The 22161-nt window shown below is 44.4% G+C and overlaps 1 protein-coding gene and 1 pseudogene across 1 annotated transcript in view; one reads left to right on the top strand and one right to left on the bottom strand.

Annotated features, from left to right (window-relative positions):
• The first annotated feature begins 4158 nt into the window (after nucleotides 1-4158).
• tmem181 (transmembrane protein 181) overlaps nucleotides 4159-22161 on the top strand; it is a 252962-nt gene continuing 234959 nt past the window's right edge. The window contains exon 1 of the mRNA XM_043696179.2: nucleotides 4159-4634. Coding sequence (XP_043552114.1) covers nucleotides 4507-4634 — 128 coding nt within the window. The 5' untranslated portion in view covers nucleotides 4159-4506. The remainder of the gene's footprint in view (nucleotides 4635-22161) is intronic.
• LOC148148986 (uncharacterized) lies at nucleotides 18795-19635 on the bottom strand (annotated as a pseudogene).

Below are 22161 nucleotides of genomic sequence, written 5' to 3'. Positions count from 1 at the left end.
ATGCTCTTCAGTGAATTGTTGTGGGTTTGGTGAGCTGAATGTATCTTTTCCACACTGTAGGAATTCAGTGATTCTGGGCTATCTTTCCAACAAAGCACAATATAAGTTTGAGGAATAGGGTCTCATTTTCCATTTTGGCACTTTACAGCCTTGATATCTCAACAATGAATTCAATAATGTTCAGAAACTAATCACAATATCCATTTTTTTACATTCTCCCCTCCACCCACTTCACCTCGCTCCCCCCCACCACCCTACAGCCTTGTCTTTTTTGTGTCTTGTTTACTTTTCTCTTCATAAATTCTCTGCAGTTTGCACCTTATTTTACATCTTTTATATCTCTCCTTCTCTAACTCCAACATTGCCGACGCCTTTATCGGTTGCACTGGAACTATATATTAAACATTTCCAAAACCTTTCAGTTCTGAAGAAGTCATTTCAGATTCAAAATCTTAACTCTGTTTCTCTATGCCATTCTCTGCCAGGCTGTCAAACCAACTAAATTTCTCCAGAAATTTCTGTTTTTGTGGCAGATTTCGAGCATCCACAGTTCTTTGCTTTATTTTATCTAATTAATTGGTCTACCATCTCTTTGTTTTCTATTATAACTTTCCTTGTTTCTGATTGTAAAGGACCTACATTTTTCTTGTATTTTTCTTTTCACAAAACACTCTTGTACTCTATTTTCCCTCTCTGTATCCTTTAGTCATCCTTTACCTGACAAAGGAGCAGCGCTCCGAAAGCTTGTGATTTCAAATAAACCTGTTGGACATGACCTGGTGTCATGTGACTTCTGACCTTGACCACCCCAATCCAACTGGCACCTTCACATCATCCTTTGCTGAAAGCTAAACTGTTACCAATCCTCTGGTTTGCTGCTTATTCTGTATGCCCCTTCCTTGTATCTCATACTATCGTTAATTTCTCCTGTTAGCCTTGGGCATTTTATTTTTCAAACATTCTTCAATGTATGCTATTGCCTATCTATCATCATCTCCTTTAGTAATGTTTTCTAACTTACCAGCTCAGGCCTCATACCATCACTGCTTCCTTTATATAAGTTCAGGATGCTAGTCTTGGAATCAATTACGTCACACTCTATCATATTATGATCACTTTTCCTAAGGTGTCTCACACAGCCATATTGACAATTATTGCTTTTTCATTATACAAAACCCTGGGACGACCTGTTCTCTAATTGGTTTTCTGGATAAATGTGTTGAGAAACCATCTCCAAGAATTCCTCTTCTATGTGATAGCTGTTGTTTTGCCATAGTCTTAACAGACCACAGGGGATGCTCTCTCAATTGATGGTGATTTAACCTGAGGGCCACCAAGCCTCAGGCGAGGGAAGAGGTTGAGAAAGAGGGTCCTTCATGGTAACCTTAGCTTAGCACCTTTGCTGCATTCCCTCAATATCCTTTCTTAGGTAGGGTGACTAAAGCTGCACATAATAAGCTCACCATGGTCTGTATAACTGCAGCAAGGCATCCTACTTCCGAACTCAAATCTCTTGCAGTGAAGGCCAACTTACAATTTGCCTTCCAAATTGCTGTTGCCTTCCACGCTGTTGGCATCACACATTCTATAAACCAATGATCCAGCCAACTGAACTGGGATTAGACAAAGTTAGCATCATTGGATGAAATGGAAATCTTGCTTAAACTAATAGAATATAGAATATTGAACAGTATAGCACAGAACAGGCCCTTCAGCCCACGATGTTGTGCCGACCATTGATCCTCATGTAAGGTAAACCTAATATATGAACCCTCAAATTCTGTGACGATATGTATGTCCAGCCGTCTCTTAAATATCCCCAATGACCTTGCTTCCACAACTGCTGCTGGCAACGCATTCCATGCTCTCACAACTCTCTGCATAAAGAACCCACCTCTGACATCACCTCTATACTTTCCGCCAAACAGCTTAAAACTATGACCCCTTGTGTTAGCAATTTCTGCCCTGGGAAAAAGTCTCTGGCTATCGACTCTATCTATGCCTCTCATTATCTTGTACATCTCAATTAGGTCCCCTCTCTTCCTTTTTTCCAATGAAAAAAGTCCGAGCTCAGTCAACCTCTCTTTGTAAGATAAGCCCTCCATTCCAGGCAGCATCCTGGTAAACCTCCCATGAACCCTCTCCAAAGCATCGACATCTTTCCTATAATAGGGCAACCAGAACTGGATGCAGTATTCCAAGTGCGGTCTAACCAAAGTTTTATAGAGCTGCAACAAGATCTCACAGCTCTTAAACTCAATCCCCCTGTTAATGAAAGCCAAAACACCACATGCATTCTTAACAACCCCGTCCACTTGGGTGGCAATTTTAAGGGATCTTGGGTGGCAATTTTAAGGGATCTATGTACCTGCACACCAAGATCCCTCTGTTCCTCCACACTGCCAAGAATCTTGTCTTTAATCCTGTACTCAACTTTCAAGTTTGACCTTCCAAAATGCATCACTTCGCATTTATCCAGGTTGAACTCCATCTGCCACCTTTCAGCCCATCTCTCCATCCTGTCAATGTCACGTTGCAGCCTACAACAGTCCTCTATACTGTCAATGACACCTCCAACCTTTGTGGCATCTGCAAACCTGCTAACCCATCCTTCAATCTCCTCATCCAAGTTATTAATAAAAATTACAAAGAGTAGAGGCCCAAGAACAGAGCCCTGTGGAACACCACTCACCACTAACTTCCAGGCAGAATACTTTCCTTCCACTACCACTCGCTGTTTTCTGTTGACCAGCCAATTCTGTATCCAAACAGCTAAATTTCTCTGTATCCCATTCCTCCTGACCTTCTGAATGAGCCTACCATGGGGAACCTTATCAAATGCCTTGCTGAAGTCCACATACACCACATCCACCGCTCATACAGGTGCGACTCAATTGTCTTTCAAACAAGTGAGAATCTAACTGTGGGATATAAATGAATTAATGTTATTTCTGCAAGTATAAATTCTGATACAGAACAGGAATGAGAAAATACATATTCAGCAAAAAGAAAGGATATGTTAGCATGAGACGTGAATACAGAACAATGGTGGATATAAGGGCAAACAGGAAAACATCTGTTTTCCCCACTTGTACCGAGACACAGGAACAAACCCTAATTAAAGAGGTCAAAGTGGCCTCTGGATGGAAATAGATGCTGATAGAAGAAAAGATATGCCTAATCAATAACCTACGGTAGACTGACGTCAAACACCCTTATGGGAGTCAGAGATAAGAGTTTGTCACGGACAAGACAGGATAAACAGAAGTTGTGGGATCAGTCTTAAGGAAATGAGTGACGTAAGCGAAGCAGGGAACAAACAATGGAATAAGGAAAACATATGGGAAAAGAAACTGTATAAATTGTAAGGGTTTTTTGGGATATAGTGTGCATTTTGTCATTACCTTACCTGGTAATTAGACAAAGCACCCACCTATAGGTGTATCAATAAATGGCGGATTCAGATATTCGTCTCGGACTGAAATTATTAAAGTGAGTGAGCTTTTGTTTCTCACATAACCATGTCTCCTTGAGATTCAGTGGTAACTGAATCTTGCACCATGCCCATACTTGGAGTTAGCATTGACTAGACTGTTAACTAGCACAGTGGCTCAGTGGTTAGCACTGCTGCCTCACAGTGTTCCCAGGTTCGATTCTAGCCTTGGGCGACTGTCTATGTGGAGTTTCCACATTCTCCCGTGTCTGCGTGGGTTTCCTCCAGGTACTCCGGTTTCCTCCCACATTCCAAAGATATGCAGGTCAGGTGAATTGGCTAAATTGTCCTTGTTGCTAGGTGCATTAGGTAGGTTACTCTTTGGAGGGTCGGTGTGGACTTGTTGGGCCAAAGGGCCTGTTTCCACACTGGAGGGAATCTAATCTATAAATACTGTCACTGCAAGAGCAGGTAAGAGGCTGTGAATGTGACGAGCAAGTCAACTCTTGGCTTATGCCTGAAATGTCGATTCTCCTATTCCTGGGATGCTGCCTGACCTGCTGCGCTTTTCCAGCACCCCACTCTCGACCCCACTATCTAAAACGGTCACGTATGACGTGCGATGAAATATTTTTCACTTGCCTGGATGAGTGCAACTCCAGCAATACTTGGAATCTCACCCTTATCCAATATAAAGCAGTCCACCTGATCAACATCCCATCACCTTAAACATTCAACCCCTCCATCACGGATATATTGTGGCAGCTTTTGGACAGGATGATGTTGAGATTTGGACATGAATCGAGAGGGTTAACTTGTCCAGTGACCATATGGATCTTAGTGCTACTAGTTTGCAGCCGGTCTCCTCCTGACACAAGACTGTGTGTATCTTATTGACTAATCGTCATCACTCCCGAACGAAGGGGCAGCTGATCTATTTCGTCACACATTTTAAAACGATATTTGCTCGCAGTATAAAGGCAAATAGAGGCAGATTTTGATGATTCCGTATTGTTTCCGAAGATATTCAATCTTGAAAGGAATCAGCCGCCATTTGGGAATACCAGCAAGCCATGGATTCAGACGCTTCATTTGAAAATCCTCTGTATATAGAACTGAAATATTTCTGCAAAAGGGTTAAAGAAGCTTACATGGATTTAAAAGATGATCTGATTCCGTACAAAGATAATCAATATTATAGGTGGGTGATGTTTGTTTCTTAATGAGCACTTACGCTATATATTATTGTCTTTTTCTGATAACTTAAACCAAAACAGTTTTCTCGAATGCAGTAAATGGTGATGTATTTTACCTCTTCGTGTATAATCCTTTCAAAAATAGGTAAGGATGGATTGCATTTGACGTGAACGCAACATAGGTGAAGAAATACTTTGCATCACATATATGAAATGGCTATTTTTGGGTTGTTTGTTGTAGGATACACTGTTTGAGAGGTAGGTTCAGAGCAAATGGAAAATTTAACAGCGAGTAAACCTACACCAGTTAAATCTTGCCTTCTGCTGCAACCAATAGCGACGAGAACTGCGAGGCTGCACATAATCACGTAGAGGGATTCCAAACAAGGAAATCTGTATAGACGGGCGTAAAACGTAATGTAACATTCATCCTTCGCAAAACCAAAAGTCCCCTTTCTCTCTGCAAATTGTGTGTTGGTGATGAGCAACTCTCCCATAATATTTTGATAGATGTTGGAAGATATATTTCGTGATGGTTGAGTCATGGTTCGTATAACTGGAGCTGGAAAATGGTGGGGATTGTGAAATGGTGGGTCGGTCTTGGTTCGGAGACATAAAACTGGTGTACATCTCCCCCCCCCCCCCCCCAAACTGTTAAACTCTTGGCAATTAAGGAATATTGTCAGGCATTCACTTCTAGTGTATTTTCCTGGAGAGTGATGAATGAATCTGTTGAAGGGATTTTGCCGGAAACGTCGATTTTCCTGCTCTCTGAGGCTGTCGGACCTGCTATGCTTTTCCAGCACCACACTCGACTCTAATCTCCAGCATTTGCAGTACTCGCTTTCGCGTGATGAAGTTTGGCATTCTGAAATACAGATCAAGGAAAAAGTAAAGATTAAGTCTTATTAGAATATAATCTGTTACTCCAGCACTTTGTAAAGGTCATTGTGGTTATTTTTCATTGTGGACTGAAAAGAACTGAGTTCTGAAGAAGGGTCACTGGATTAGAAACGTTGACTCTGCTTTCTCTGCAGAGCTGGGCTGAGGAGTGGCAGATGAAGTTCAACCCTGTCAAGTGTGAGGTTGTCCATTTTGGAAGGACAAATAAGAATGCGGAATACAGGATTAACGGTAGGGTTCTTAGTAAGGTGGAGGAGCAGAGGGATCTTGGGGTCTATGTTCATAGATCTTTGAAAATTGCCACTTAGGTGGATAGAGCTTGTAAGAAGGCCTATGGTGTATTAGCATTCATTAGCAGAGGGATTGAATTCAAGAGTCGTGAAGTGATGTTGCAGCTGTACAGGACCTTGGTAAGGCCACATTTGGAGTACTGTGTGCAGTTCTGGTCGCCTCATTTTAGGGAAGGTGTGGAAGCTTTGGAGAGGGTGCAGAGGAGATTTACCAGGATGTTGCCTGGAATGGAGAATAGGTCATACGAGGGTAGGTTGAGAGTGCTAGGCCTTTTCTCATTGGAACGGCGAAGGATGAGGGGTGACTTGATAGAGGTTTATAAAATGATCAGGGAAATAGATAGAGTAGACAGTCAGAGACTTTTTCCCCGGGTACAACAGAGTGTAAATTTAAGGTGGAAGGTATGGGGGGGATGTCAGGGGTAGGTTCTTTACCTACCCCTGAGTGGTGGGGGCATGGAATGCGCTGCCTGTGGGAGTGGCAGAGTCAGAATCATTGGTGACCTTTAAGTGACAATTGGATAGGTACATGGATAGGTACACGTGTTCGGCACAACATCGTGGGCCGAAGGGCCTGTTCTGTGCTGTATTGTTCTATGTTCTCTCAGATTTGGAGATGCCGGTGTTGGACTGGGGTGTACAAAGTTAAAAATCACAACACCAGATTATAGTCCAACAGGTTTAATTGGAAGCACACTAGCTTTAAACCTGTTGGACTATAACCTGGTGTTGTGATTTTTAACTTCTCTCACAGATGCTGCCAGTTTCTCCATAATGTCTGTTCATGTTTGAGAAAGTAATTATTTTAAAACCAAGGTTTGTCATAGAATTGTGACATGATTTGAAAGCAAGTGATCTGACACTCATTGTAAACACTATTGACACAGTTGCTCGTTCTGGATGTACAGTACAAACTAGTTCCAGAACAAGAGTTGTGCCTCAGTGGAGCTTTGGTTGATGACCTGTGGTTGATTGTTCTGTAGTCCAGTTGTCGAAGACAAAGGCTTTCTGCCAGGCAACAGTTATGTGATTGGTTCTCAGTTGGCTGAACAGCTTGAAGCTGTGAAGAGGATATTGGGAAGCTTTCAGATCTTCACCATCTCCGGAGCTGTCCCTCCTTGTTCTCTGCAGTAAAAGCCACTTTAAGCTTGAAGAAAACTAGGTTATTTTTTTCCATCAGTAATTTTTTTTATAAAGAGTCTGACAGCACAGAGACAGGCCCTTTGGCCCAAATTGGTCCACGCCGACAAATATGTCCATCCACATGTACTGCATTTCCGTGAACTTGGCCCATATCCTTCTAAACATTTCCTATCCATGTCTTTGTTCAAATTCCTTTTAAATGTTAATGAACCTACCTCAAAAGCTTTCGCTGACCACTCCTTCCTTATGCATACCACCCTCTGTGTGAAAAAAAAAGTTGCCCTCAGGTTCCCATTATTGATTCATAGAATCCATGGAATCCCTACAGTGGGAAACAGGCCCTTTGGCCCACCAAGTCCACACCAACCTCCGAAGAGCAACCCACCATTCCCCCTTTATCCTAAATATACCCCTGACTAATGCACCTAACCTCCATATCCCTGAACACTATGGGCTTTTTAGCACAGCCAAAACCTAACTGCACATCTTTGGATTGTGGGAGGAAATCGGAGCAGCCGGAAGAAACCAATGCAGACATGGAGAGAATGTGCAAAGCCTACATAGACAGCTACCCGACCTTGAAATTGATCCAGGTCCCTAGTGCTTTGAGGTAGCAGTGTTAATCATTGCATTTAACCTGTTCATGCTTCTCATCATCTTGGACCCCTCAGTCTCCAACACGCTAAAGAAAAAGGTCCCAGCTTGTCAAGCCTCTCCCTATAACTTAGACAATTGAGTCCTGGTAACATCCTTGTAAATCTCTTTAGCACCTTCCTAAAGCAAGGTGACCAAAACTGAACACAATACTCCAAGTGCAGCCTCACCAACATCCTATATAACTGCAACATAACTTCCTAACTTCTATACTCAGTGCCCTGACTGAAGGCCAGTGTACCAAAAGCCTTCTTCACTGCCATATCTACCTTTGACTCCACTTTCAGAGAACCGGACACCTGACCCCAAGGTCACTGTGTTCCACTACTCATTAAGGCTCTACCAATCACTATGAAACTCCTACCTTGATTTGACCTTTCCAAAATGCAATAATTCACACTCCGTTATATGACAATCCATTTTCAATTTCTTGACCCAGTTCCCCAAATAGTCATGGTCCTGTTGAAATTTCTCACAACTTTCCACACTGTCCACGATACCGCCTATTTTAGTGTCATCTGCAAACTTACTAATCATGCCTTGTACATTCTTATCCAAATCATTGATTGAGTTAATAAACAGCAATGGGCCCAGCACTGACTCCTGAGGCATACCACTGGTCACAGGCCTCTAGTTTGACAAGCATCTTCCACTATTTCTCTCTGCTTCCTACCATCAAGCCAATTGTCTATCCAATTTGCTAGGTCTCCCTGGATTCCATGTGGTCTCACTTTCCAGAGTAGCCTACCATGTGGAACCTTATCAAAGGCTTTATTGAAATCCATATAGACTACATCTACCACCCTGCCTCATCAACCATCCTGGTCACCTTGTCAAAGAACTCTAACAAATTTGTGAGGCATGATCTCCCTTGCACAAAGCCATGCTGACTGTTCCTAATCAAACCCTGTCTTTCTAAATGCATGTATATCTTATCTCTCAGAATCTTCAAGTAAATTACCTACCACAGATGTGAGGTTTACAGGTGCACAAATTTCGCAACTCTCCAGTCTTCCGGAACCTCACCCATGGCTAATGATGATGCAAATACATCAGTCAGGCCCCTGCAATTTCTTCTCTAGCCTCTTGCAGCGTTCTTGGATATACCTGGTCATGACAGGAGATTTATTCAGCTTAATATGTTCTAATATGTCTAACACCTCCTGTGCAGTGATAGGGACTGCCCCCAAGATATCATCACTAACTTCCCGAAGTTCCCAAATATCCATGTCTTTCTCCACGGTAAACAGAGGAGAAATATTCTTTGAGGAGCTCACTCATCTCCTGTGGTTCCACACAAACATGTCCACTTTGGACCTTGAGCAGTCCTATTCTGTCACTAGTTGTTATTTTTCCTTTTAATATACTTAAGGATTCTCTCTGGATTCACCCAAATCTTCTCAGCCAAAGCTGTCTTGTGCTCCCTTTTTGTGCTCTTTATTTCCTTTTTCGGTAAGCTCTTGTATCTCCTATATACCTCCAGGGATTCCCTTGATCTCTGCTGCCTGTACCTGAACCATGCTTCCTTTTGTTTCTGGTCAAATCCTCAATATCTCTTGTCATGCAAGGTTCCCTATATTCCTGCCAACTCCCAGGAACATATAGACCTTGAACTCTAGCAATCTCTCTTTTTTAAAGGCCTTCCACATGCCGGAGGTCCCTTTGCCTGCAAACAAACTACTCTAATCAACCTCTGCAAGCTCCTGTTAATTCCATCAAAATTCACCTTGCCCCAATTTGGAACTTGAACCTATGGGCCAGTTTTGTCCCTCTCCATAACTATTTTAAAATTAATAGAATGATGGTCATTGGTCCCAAGTGCTCCCCCACTGTCACCTGTCCTGTTCTATTTCCCAAGAGTAGGTCAAGTTTTGCCCCTTCCCAAGTAGGAACCTCTATATACTGCTTGAGAAAACATTCCTGAACAAACTTAACAAATTCCATCCCATCCAAGCCCTTAATGCTATGGCAGTCCCAATCTATGTGACAACTGTATTACTCTTGTAAGTCTCCTTAATCTCCTGCATATTTGTTCCTCTAATTCCTGCTGACTATTTCAGGGCCTATAGTACAATAACATCACCATCCCCTGCTTACTTCTTAGCTCCACCCACAAAGCCTCACTGGATGATTCCTCAATTATTTAATCTGATTACTGCTGTGATACTTCCCTTAATCAAAAATGCCATTCCCCCACCGGCCCTCTTTCCTCCACCTCTGTGCCACATAAAGCATCTATAACCTGGCAGATCCTATCCCTCCCTTAGCCCTGTTTCTGTAATGGCTATAATATTCCCAGTTCCACATACCTATCAACATCCTGAGTTCATTGACTTTACCTGTCAGCCCTTTTGTATTGAAATAGATACAATTTAATCCAATGGACATTCCTTGCTCCCTGTTGTGTTCCAGCCTGATCTGTCTCTTTAACTTATTATTTCGGATTACTATATCTCCTTCTAGCCTCTCTCTTTCCTCCCTGCTGTTGACGCTCCCACCTTCCTGCCAATCTAGTTTATCTAATCTAATCCTTGTCGCACTAGCAAATCTGGCCATGAAGATATTGGTCCCCCTCCAGTTCAGGTGCAACCCGTCCATCTTGAACAGGTCACCTTTGCCTCAGAAAAGATCCCAATGATCTAAAAATCTGAATCCCTGCCCATACACTAATTCTTTAGCCATGCATTCATCTGCCATGTCTTCTTTTCTTATTCCCATTAGTATATGGCACTGGAAGTGATCCAGAGATTATCACCGACTAGTTTTTAAACTTTTTTTCCTAGCACTCTAATAAAGTCCTCATCTTTATTATTACTTACATCATTTTGCCCTCATGTACAATGACTTGTGGCTGCTCACCGTCCCTGTTGAGAACATTCTGCAGCTGCACTGAGTGCTGTCAGCTGTGACATTTTAATTTACAAGTAAGAGATTTTATAAATGTGTGAACCAGCTTCTGTGCCTCCTGAAAACCTGTGAAAATATCCTTGGAGAAAGAAGTCCGAAAAGCAGTATTCTGACCACAAGAACCATCTCAACATACCCTGTATCAGAGATCATTGAATTGCTTTCCCAGTTTTCCCTCATTTATCTCTGTGCGTGACTGGGGGTGTTTATAACACTATTAACAAGTGGAATTACATGCTAATGGTTCATAATTGTTCACCTTTAATGACAGCATAATTATTTGTAATAAATAGTGGGTTTTAAGTACAGAAATCTTTTCAGAGTCTGAAGATCAGGTAAATGGGAATTTTGCAGCCAGAACTTGTTTAACATTTTTAACTTTTGTGGGTACTCTGGGAATAATGGCTCTTGATTTTCAGTGTGCTAACCCAGTGAGGCATGACAACTTTGAACTCACTTTTGAATTTATAGACTTAGTATTAAATGTGTTGGGAGTGGGAATTCTGGTTGAATACCAGAAGAAATGTGTGTCAGCGCTTTTTAAAACAACCATTTCATTACTGGATTAGGTATTCAATGTACAGTTGTGAACTTGAGGACCTTCAAGGAAATTTTTTGTCCATTTGCATATTGACTTTTTTTTTGTTCACTTGTGGAACTTGGGCATCGCTGGTTGGTGAGCATTTATTGCCCATCCCTAGTTGCCCCTGAGAAGGTAGTGCTGAGCTGTCTTCTTTAGCTGCAGGGAGGGAATTCCAGATTTGACCCAGTGACAGTGAAGGAATAGTGATATATTTCCAAGAAAGTATGGTGAATGGCTTGTAGGGAAATGCGCAGATGGTCGTTCCCATGGAAGTGGTCATTTGTTGGAAGGTACTTTGGTGAATCTTTGATTAGGATCTTTGGTGACTTTCGGCAGTACATCTTGCAGGTAACAGCCACTACAGCAACTGACCATTGGTAGTGGATGTTTGTGGAAGTGATGCCAATCAAATAGGTTGCTTTGTCCTGGACGGTGTCAACTTTCTTGAGTGTTGTTGGAGCTGTACTCTTCCAGGTATGTGGGAGTATTCCACTACACCCCTGATTGTGCTTTGATGAACAGGCTTTGTGAGTTACTTGCCACAGTATTTCTAGCCTTTGACCTGCTCTTGGAGGCACTGTTATGTGGCCAGTCCATTTGAGATTCTGGTTAATGGTAACCCCAAGGATGTTGATAGTGGGGGATTCAATGAGGGCAACACCATCAAATGTCAACACGTGTTGGTTAGATTGACTCTTACTGGAGATGGTCATTGCCTGGCATTTGTGTGTGGCATGAATGTTATATGTCACTTGTCAACCCAAGACGGATACTGTTCAGATCCGCAAAGACCGTTCCCTCCGTGACTACCTGGTCAGGTCCACGCCCCCCTACGACCCACCCTCCCATCCTGGCACTTTCCCCTGCCACCGCAGGAACTATAAAACCTGCGCCCACACCTCCTCCCTCACCTCTATCCAAGGCCCCAAAGGAGCTTTCCACATCCATCAAAGTTTTACCTGCACATCCACTAATATCATCTATTGTATCCGTTGCTCCCGATGCGGTCTCCTCTACATTGGGGAGACTGGGCGCCTCCTAGCAGAGCGCTTTAGGGAACATCTCCGAGACACCCGCACCAATCAACCAAATCGCCCAGTGGCTCAATATTTCAAATCCCCCTCCCACCCTGCCGAGGATATGGAGGTGCTGGGCCTCCTCCACCGCCGCTCCCTCACCACCAGACGCCTGGAGGAAGAACGCCTCCTCTTCCGCCTCGGAACACTTCAACCCCAGGGCATCAATGTGGATTTCAACAGTTTCCTCATTTCCCCTTCCCCCACCTCATCCTAGCTTCTAACCTCCAGCAACTCGATCCCCTGACCTGTCCGGACTTGTCCGACCTGCCCAGCTCCTTTTCCACCTATCCACTCCACCCTCTCCTCCCTGACCTATCACCTTCGTCTCCTGACCTATTGTACTCTATGCCACTCTCTCCCCACCCCCACCCTCCTCTAGCTTATCTCTCCACGCTTCAGGCTCTCTGCCTTTATTCCTGATGAAGAGCTTTTGCCCAAAACGTCGATTTTGCCTGTCCTCGGATGCTGCCTGAATTGCTGTGCTCTTCCAGCACCACTGATCCAGAAACTGTTTAGATCTAGCTGCATTTGAACTGCTTCAGTTTGGCCTGTGTTTATTGCCAGTGAGAAGGTGGTGATGAGCTGGCTCTTTAACTGTTGCAGGCCACTGGAGGTAACAACTGTGTTGTTAAGAAGAGTTCCAGGATTTGACCCAGCAACTGTACATGAGCTTCATTTATAAATCCACATCAGGTTTACACCTGTGTTGCTTTGAAGGGAATCTGGGAGTGCTCTCAAGAGTATCCACTGTCTTTGCGATACTATGTGGTAGAGGTTGCGGTTTAGAAGAGCCACTGAAGATAAGTTACTGATGTGAATCTTGTAGGTGGCACCTGCTGCAGCCAATGTACATCAGTGGTGGAGGGGGTGGATAGGGTGTCAGTCAACTGTTGCTTTGTCCTGGATGATGTAGAGTGGAGTATTGATGGAGCTGGATTCATCTAGCCAAGTGGAAAGTAGTTGATCACGCTACTAGTATATAATGGACTTGCCTTGCAGCGTTCAGGAGGTGAGTTATTCAATGCCAAATTCCTAGCCTCTAATCAGCACTTGTAGCTATAGTATTTGTACAGTTGATTCAGTTCAATTTATGGTCAGTATGACCCTCAGGATGGGCATGGTGATTTTAATGGTAACTGCACTTAATAATTACAAAAATATACTTATTCATAAAAAATCTTTATCTACACCTGTAGGTATTAAAGCAGTTCTTACAGTCTTTGCATATCAAGAAAAACAAGCATTGGAATTTGTCATCCCCTGCATTTCTAAAAAAACGAAAGGCATTTCTTACTTGAGGACATTTTACATACATTGAGGCAAATGTATGCAAATATACTTTGCAGAAGGACCTTAGAAATGGTCTTTCCCCATTGTGCTTTGGCAATACCTGCCCTAGGCTTTAGTGCATCCCTCAGTACATAGTCCTGGACTTAGGAATGTGCCAATCTACAAGATGACAAGATCAAGCTCAATGCTTTTCACTAGAAGACCAAGGTTTTGGGCAGATCAAAGAGCATCTTTCACTGAGTTGATGGTTCTCCAGGCGCAGTCAATGTTTGTCTTGGTGTGTGTCCTGGGAACAATCCATACAGCAGAGTCCTCCATCACAGAACTGCTCAGAAAGAAACTCGTCAAAAATCACTGCATCTTTCTCTGGACATTGCTTGCAAAATATTATGGGCCAGACTCAACCCTCTTAAAAAATTGAGACAATCTAGTGGCAGAGGGAGAACTCCACTCTTTTGCAGTAACAGAAAGCTGTATCATCATTGAATCCCTACAGTGTGGAAGGAGGCCATTTGGCCCATTAGGTCACACCAACTCTCTGAACAGCCTCACAACCAGACCCCAAAACCCTGCATTTCTAATGGATAACCCACTAACCTACATCTCCCTGGACGCAATGGGCAGTTTAGCATGGCCAATCCACCTAATTTGCACGTCGTTGGACTGTAGGACACAAGACCACCCAGAGGAAATCTACGCAAATCAGGAAGAATGTGCAAACTCCATACAGTCACCCAAGGATTGAATCAAACCTGGTGCCTGGTGCTGGGAGGCTGCAGTGCTAACTACACAGCCTGTATCTCAGCTTCCACAGCCAAGTTCAAATCCCAACTAAAAGCAAAGCTAAAACTCGGGTCTGTGTGAGCCCGACTTCACCCACTTATACTTCTTTTGTCTAATTTAAAAAAACATTCAGATTATAGAATCCGCATAGTGTGGAAAAAGGCTATTCCACACCAACCCTCCAAAGAGCATCCCACCCTCCCTACACTACACTATTCCTGTAACCTTGCATATTCCCATGGCCAAAGCACCTAACCTACAGATCTGAGGACTCGGAGTTCAAAGCTTTTTATCCACTTCTTCTGAAGCAGACATTTTTACATCACTGTTGCAACACCTCTGTAAGAGAAACAGTCCAGAACAAACCCCTCTCAAAGGTGTCACACTTCCCTCCTTCAAAAAAAGGGAGCCATGAATATACAAAATTTGGCTGCAATTTCAAAGACTCCTGCCATTACTTCTCTCCCCCTCTCCCCCTCTAATACTAATCTTGGTCCATTTTCTTGTTACCGAATACCTCCATCTTCCCTTGTCAAAAAAGTCGTGACCCCCGTGTCGGCGTTTTGTTCTCTCATCCTGACCCATGTATAATGTTCAAATTGAACGACTGGAACAATAAACTCTATCTAAACTATTTGGTATTTTTATCCTTAAACTATTTTCAAAAATGTTAAGAGGTTATCTCATGCATTACTGGCAACACAAGTTCAAATATTGCAACAGCAACACCAAACTCAAAGTCTCTTTCTCAATGGTGGAATATTTGTTTTGAATAATATTCAATTTTCAGGAGAAATGCCCAATAGGTCTTCCTATATACTCACTGTCTACTTGGAAGAATACAGCACATTACTTGCATCAACAACCACCTTAAACAACTTTGTGTAATTAGGTGTTGCTAACACTGGAGTTGTGGTCAACACAGCTTTCAGGTTATCATGTCTTTTGACACTCCTGTCCACTGAATTTTTTTTGCCCTTCAACAGAAGTCAGTGGTACAACTTTTTACTAAAAACCACTTAGTCCCAAGAACCATTGTACTTCCATCTTCATCAGTATGGGGAAATCTTTCAGGTCATTTTAATTTTCCACTGGAAAATATCAGAAATTGGGAGAAATTAAGTTCCTCATTGTCCAATTTAATTTGAGGACTGTGAAATTCAGAATCATCTGGATTTGGTTTTTCACTCTCTTGTATCGGTAACCTATTCTCCTTTTGCTTTCCTTCCCACGTAAAATACCATTTGAGCATATCCACATGGCACACTGAATTTTCCACCTATGTGGCATACTTATCAAATAATTCATTTCACACAATTTCGTTTTTTTTTTTGCTTTGAACCCCACTAAGCCTTGCTTTTAAAGGCTCACCTACCACTGGGAGCTCATCTCTCTGAACAAAATTATGAATTTTTGATTCCTTGTCTGCTTCTTGTTTCTTCATATGCTGTGCTACTTTCAAAATGCTGTCACCTACTGTATTTAATGTCTCCCTAAAATTTGAGACATAGTCCAATAATGTAGTCTCTGAACTCTGACTCACCAATTTCTCCCTAATTAATTTCAGTGGTTCTCTCATCTCATATCCAACAACTAATTCAAATAGACTGAATTTAGCTGTGCATTAGGTAGGTCCCTAATTGCAAAGAATACAAATGGAATTCCTTTTATATCAATCCTCCAGTCTAGTCTAGTAGCCCGTATCTCTGTATTCTTCTCAACAACATTGTCTTTTTCCAGTGTGAATACTGACGAAAAATATTCATTAAGCACTTCTCCTATCTCCTCTGACTTCACGCACAACTTCCCACTGCAATCCCGGATAGCCCTAATGTTTCTCTAGTCATTCATTTATTCCTCATATACCCATAGACAGCTTTAAGGTTTTACTTTATCCTATCTGCCAATGACCTCTCATGTCCTCTCCTGGCTCCTCTTAGCCAGGAAAGACCTAAAGAGAGAGCTAACTTGTAGCTAACATTCAAGTGCCCTGAGTGAGTCTTCACATATCATCCTAACATGGGCGGTCTTCTTCCTCTTGAAAGCGATTCAACTTCTTTAGTAAACCATAGCTCACTTATTTGACCATTTCCTGTCTGCCTGACCGATGCATACTTATCAAGGACACTCAGTAGCTTTCCCTTGAATAAGCTCAACATTTTAGCTGTGCCCATCCCCTGCCATTTCTTTCCCCATCCTATGCATCCTACATTTTGCCTAATCACATCATAATTGCCTTTCCCCAATAACTCTTGCCATGCCTGATAAGGGGTTCTGTGGGAATGAAAGAGACTCACTGTTGGTGTGTTGCCTCCCAGGTGCCAGGGTACATAATGTCTCAGATCATGTCTTTGAGTCAGAGACGGTTCCGAGAGTGAGGAGAATCTCTGAGAAACCTGTTTTTCTTTCATCTATCAGGAAAAAGTAATGCTTTCTGTCCACATGCTGGGCCGAGTCTTCAACGGCAAGATCATGTAAGTCAATCTTTTCAAATAAAGGCATGATGCCAGAGATGCTTACTCCAACTCAACGACAACTGTTGTGAGCAAATTTTCTTCAAGAGTGTACTGTTGTCTCTTGTCACCACTACAATAACTACACTGAAGCATCCTGTCACCCAGTCACCCTTTATTTACATGTGCACAGTACGTGGACTCTGACCTGCTTGCTCAGAGTAAGGGAGTTATAGTTCCCTAAGAGGAAAAAATGGGTTAGAATCCCATACGTGAAATTGGGGAGCTTGGTAAATTATTCCGGGACCCCACCTGAAAATAATCTGGGACGGTTTGGACACTTTGGTAAATTCTTTGTATAAATTGGGCAACTTGGTAAATTGTAATACATGAATTAAAGGATGCCTAGTTTGAATGATTGTACGATTTGTGATTTTTTTGTGTGTGTGTGTGTGTGTGTGTGTGTGAGACAGCTATCAACAGAATGGGGACCAACGTCCCTCAGAAGGGAACACCTTTGGTATGTATGTATTTCCATTATGGGCCTGATTCTGTACAATTTGTCAACAAATGGGTGAAATGAACACAAACTAAGAAGCCATTTCCACCTAATGGCACATTTTAATCATGATCACATAAAACAATTTCTCTCTGTGTCTGCGTGGGCTTTCTCCTGGTGCTCTGGTTTCCTCCCACAGTCCAAAGATGTGCAGTTAAGCAGATTGGGCAATTTAGCATAGCCATAGTGTCGAGGAATGTGCAGGCTGGGTGGATCAGCTATGGGTAGTGCAGGTCTACAGGAATACGGTAGTGGGGTGAGTCAGACTGGGATGCTGTTCAGATGGTCAGTAAGGAAATCAATGGGCTGATTGGGCTGCTTCCAAATTGTAGAGATTCTATGAATATTCAGGTGAACTGGGAAAATTAATCTGATAGTGGATCTCAGGAAAAGGAATTTGAAATAACACTTCAGAGTCTGGCATCCCATTACCAATTATCCTTTACTTACATAATAGCACTACCTCTCACTGCATCAAGCATTTGCAAACTCCATATCCCTGACATTCATTATTTTATGTAGCTGAAACTTTATTGCTGGAACAGCACAGCAGGTCAGACAGCATCTAGGGAAAAGGAGATTCGACGTTTTGGGCACATGCCCTTCCTCAGGAATGAGCAGAGAGTGTTCAGCAGGAGAAGATAAAAGGTAGGGAGGAGGGACTTGGAGGAGGGGCGTTGGAAATGTGATAGGTGGAAAGAGGTCAAGGTGAGGGTGATAGGTCGGAGTAGGGTGGAGGCGGAGAGGTCAAGAAGAAGACTGCAGGTCAGGAAGGCGGTGCCGGGCTGGAGGGATTCGGCTGAGACAAGTTGGGGGGAGGGGGGATGAAGAAACTGGTGAAGTCCAAGTTCATCCCCTGTGGTTGGAGGGTTCCCAGTCGGAAGATAAGACGCTCCTCCTCCGACCGTCGCGTTGTTGTGGTTTGGCGGTGGATGAGTCCAATGACCTGCATATCCTCGGTGGAGTGGGAGGGGGAGTTGAAATGCTGTGCTACAGGGTGATTGGGTTGGTTCGTCCGGGTGGCCCAGAGGTGCTCTCTGAATCGCTCTGCAAGTAGGCGGCCTGTCTCCCCAATATAGAGGAGGCCACACCGGCTACAGCGGATGCAGTAGATAATGTGGGTGGAGGTGCAGGTGAATCTGTGGAGGATATGGAAGTTTCCTTTGGGGCCTTGGAGAGAAGTGAGGGGGGAGGTGTGGGCGCAAGTGTTGCACCTCCTGCGGTTGCAAGGGAAGGTGCCGGGAGTGGAGGTTGGGTTGGTGGAGGGTATGGATCTGACAAGGGAGTCGCGGAGGGAGTGGTCTCTACGGAAAGCTGATAAAGGAGGGGAGGGAAATATATCCTTGGTGCTGGGGTCCGTTTGGAGGTGGCGGAAGTGACGGCGGATGATGCGTTGTACATGGAGATTGGTGGGGTGGTAGGTGAGGACCAGTGGGGTTCTGTCCTGGTGGCGGTTGGAAGGGTGAGGCTCAAGGGCGGAGGAGCGGGAAGTGGAGGAGATGCGGTGGAGGGCATCGTCGATCACGTCGGGGGGGAAATTGCGGTCCTTGAAGAAGGAGGCCATCTGTGTTGTGCGTATTTTGAACTGGTCCTCCTGGGAGCAGATGCGGCGGAGACGAAGGAATTGGGAGAATGGGATGGCGTTTTTACAGGGGGCGGGGTGGGAGGAGGTGTAGTCCAGGTAGCTGTGGGAGTCGGTCGGTTTGTAGTAGATGTCCGTGTTGATTCGGTTGTCTGAGATAGAAACAGAAAGGTCTAGGAAGGGGAGGGAGGAGTCCGAGACTGTCCAGGTGAATTTGAGGTCGGGGTGGAAGGTGTTAGTGTAGTGGATGAACTGTTCAACCTCCTCGTGGGAGCACGAGGTAGCGCCGATACAGTCATCAATGTAGCGAAGGAAAAGATGGGGGGTGGGGCCAGTGTAGTTGCGGAAGATGGATTGTTCCACATACCCTACGAAGAGGCAGGCATAGCTAGGGCCCATGCGGGTGCCCATGGCTATTCCTTTTGTTTGGAGAAAGTGGGAGGATTGGAAAGAAAAGTTGTTCAGGGTGAGGACCAGTTCAGTCAGTCGAAGGAGGGTGTCGGTGGAAGGGTACTGGGTGGTACGGCGGGAAAGGAAGAAGCGGAGTGCTTTGAGTCCTTCGTGATGGGGGATGGAGGTGTACAGGGACTGGATGTCCATAGTGAAGATGAGGCGTTGGGGACCGGGGAAGCGGAAATCCTGGAGGAGGTGGAGGGCGTGGGTGGTGTCACGGACGTAGGTGGGGAGTTCTTGGACTAATGGGGACAGGACCGTGTCGAGGTAGGAGGAGATGAGTTCAGTGGGGCAGGAGCAGGCTGAGACGATGGGTCGTCCGGGGCAGTCAGGTTTGTGGATTTTGGGCAGGAGGTAGAAACGGGCGGTTCGGGGTTGTGGTACTATGAGGTTGGAGGCGGTGGATGGGAGGTCCCCTGAGGTGATGAGGTTATGGATGGTCTGGGAGATGATGGTTTGGTGGTGGGGGGTGGGGTCATGGTCAAGGGGGCAGTAGGAGGAGGTATCTGCGAGCTGGCGTTTGGCCTCAGCGGTGTAGAGGTCGGTGCGCCAAACTACTACTGCGCCTCCCTTGTCAGCTGGTTTGATGGTGAGGTTGGGGTTGGAACGGAGGGAGTGGAGGGCTGTGCGTTCCGAGGGTGAGAGGTTGGAGTGGGTGGGATGGGTGTGGGAGTTCAGGTAGCGGTTAATATCGCGGCGGCAGTTTGCAATAAAGAGGTCGAGGGCAGGTAGGAGGCCAGCACGGGGTGTCCAGGTGGACGGGGTGTGTTGGAGGTGGGAGAAGGGGTCGTCAGAGGGTGGCTGAGGGTCTTGATTAAAAAAGAAGGCACGGAGGCGAAGGCGGCGGAAGAATCGTTCAATGTCACTCCGTGTATTGAATTCATTGACCCGAGAACGTGTGGGAACGAAGGTGAGACCCCTCCTGAGGACTGATCTCTCATCCTCAGAGAGGGGCAGGTCCGAAGGGATGGTGAACACACGGCAGGGCGGGGAGCTAGGACCTGGTGTGGGACTGGAGCTGGATGTGGGGGCGGGGTTAGGCCTGGGGGCGGGGACAGAGGTCGGCGGGGGGGCGGGGTCAGGCGCGGTGACGGAACTCGGCCGGGGGGCGAGTTATTTTATGTAACATTATTTTATGTAAGCAAGGTTACCCTGATTTGGAGGTAAAAACAATGACTGCAGACGCTGGAAACCAGATTCTGGATTAGTAGTGCTGGAAGAGCACAGCAGTTCAGGCAGCATCCAAGGACCAGCAAAATCGACGTTTCGGACAAAAGCCCTTCAGGAATAAAGGCAGTGAGCCTGAAGCGTGGAGAGATAAGCTAGAGGGACCAGATTAACAGCCCCAATCACGGAATTCTTATTCTATGACATTCAGTTTGCTGACCTTGTTACAGTCACTACATCTACAAGATGGATTTTTGGAGCAGCTTGTGGTATAGTCCATTAGGGAACCGGCAATTCTGGATTCTAATGGGGCAGACCTGATTAGGGAGATTAAGGTGAAGGAACCCCAATGGGGGCAGTAACCATAATATAGAATTTAACCTGCATTTTGAGAGGGAGAAGCTGGAATCAGATATAAAGGTATTACAACTTAATAAAGATAACTACAAGAGGCATGAACTGGCCAGAATTGTTTGGAAGGGGAGCTAAGCAGGGAACAATGTTGAGCAACATTGGCAGGTGTTTCTGTGGGTAATTCTGGAGGCACAATAGAAATTCATCCCAAGGAAGAAAAAATATACTCTGCTGTCAAAGAAAGTCAAAGACTGCATAAAAGCAAAAGAAAAAAAATATGCAATGTATGAAGATTCATGGGAAGCCAAAGGATTGGGAAGTGTTTAAAAGCCAGCCGAGGATAACTGAAAGATCAATAAATGGGGAGAAGATGAAATATGAATGTAAACTAGCTTGTGTTGTAAAAGAATATTGCAAGAGTTTTTTAATAAGTCAAAGGTCAGGGAGCAGGAAGAGTGAACATTGGACCACTAGAAATTGAGGCACGAGAATTGGTATTAGAGAACAAAGGAATGGCAAGGGAATTGAAACTTTGTATCAGTTTTCACCATTAGCAACATACCAGAACTTCAAGACAGAGGTGAGTGTAATGGCCACGAAAAAGAATGCGCTGGGGAAGCTGAAAGGTCTAAAGGTGGATATATGGCCCAGATGAACTACATCCCAGAATTCTGAAGGAGATACCAGAGAAGAATGTAGAGGCATTGGCGGTGATCCTTCAGGAATCACTTGAGTCAGGGACGGTACCAGAGGACTGGAAAATGGTTCATATAACAACCCTATTTTTATTATTTAATCATTTTTGTCGGATGTGAGCATTGCTGGCTGGCTAGCATGTATTGCCCAACCGTAATTGCCCTTGAGAAAGTGATGCTGAGTTGTCCTCTTGAACTGCTGCAGTCCACCTGCTATAGGTTGACCCACAACACCATTAGGGAGAAAATTCCAGAATTGTGACCCAGCAACAGTGAATGAATGGCAATATATTTCCAAGTCAGGATGGTGAGTGGCTTGGAGGGAAACCTGAAGGTGGCAGTGTTTCCATATATCTGCTGCCCTTGACCTTCTAGATGAAAGTGATTGTGAGTTTGGAAGGTGCTTGTTTGAGGATCTTTCGTGAATTTTCTGCAGTGTATTTTGTGGATAATAGGCAATGTTGCAATTGAATGTCAGTGGTGGGGGGAATGGTTGCTTGTGAATATAGTGCTAATCAAGAGAGCTGCTCTGTCCTGGATGGTGTCAGGCTTCTTGAACCTCACTGGGGATTCACTCATCCTGGCAAGTGGGGAGTATCCCATTACACTCCTCGCTTGTGCTTGTAAATGGTGAACA

This window comes from Chiloscyllium plagiosum, unplaced genomic scaffold, assembly GCF_037043375.1.
Source record: "Chiloscyllium plagiosum isolate Xiang-an unplaced genomic scaffold, Cpla_swu_hap1 HiC_scaffold_10, whole genome shotgun sequence".
In the NCBI taxonomy this organism is placed as follows: Eukaryota; Metazoa; Chordata; class Chondrichthyes; order Orectolobiformes; family Hemiscylliidae; genus Chiloscyllium; species Chiloscyllium plagiosum.
The sequence above is the reverse complement of the archived record's forward strand: the minus strand, read 5'-3'. Positions and strand labels throughout refer to the sequence as shown.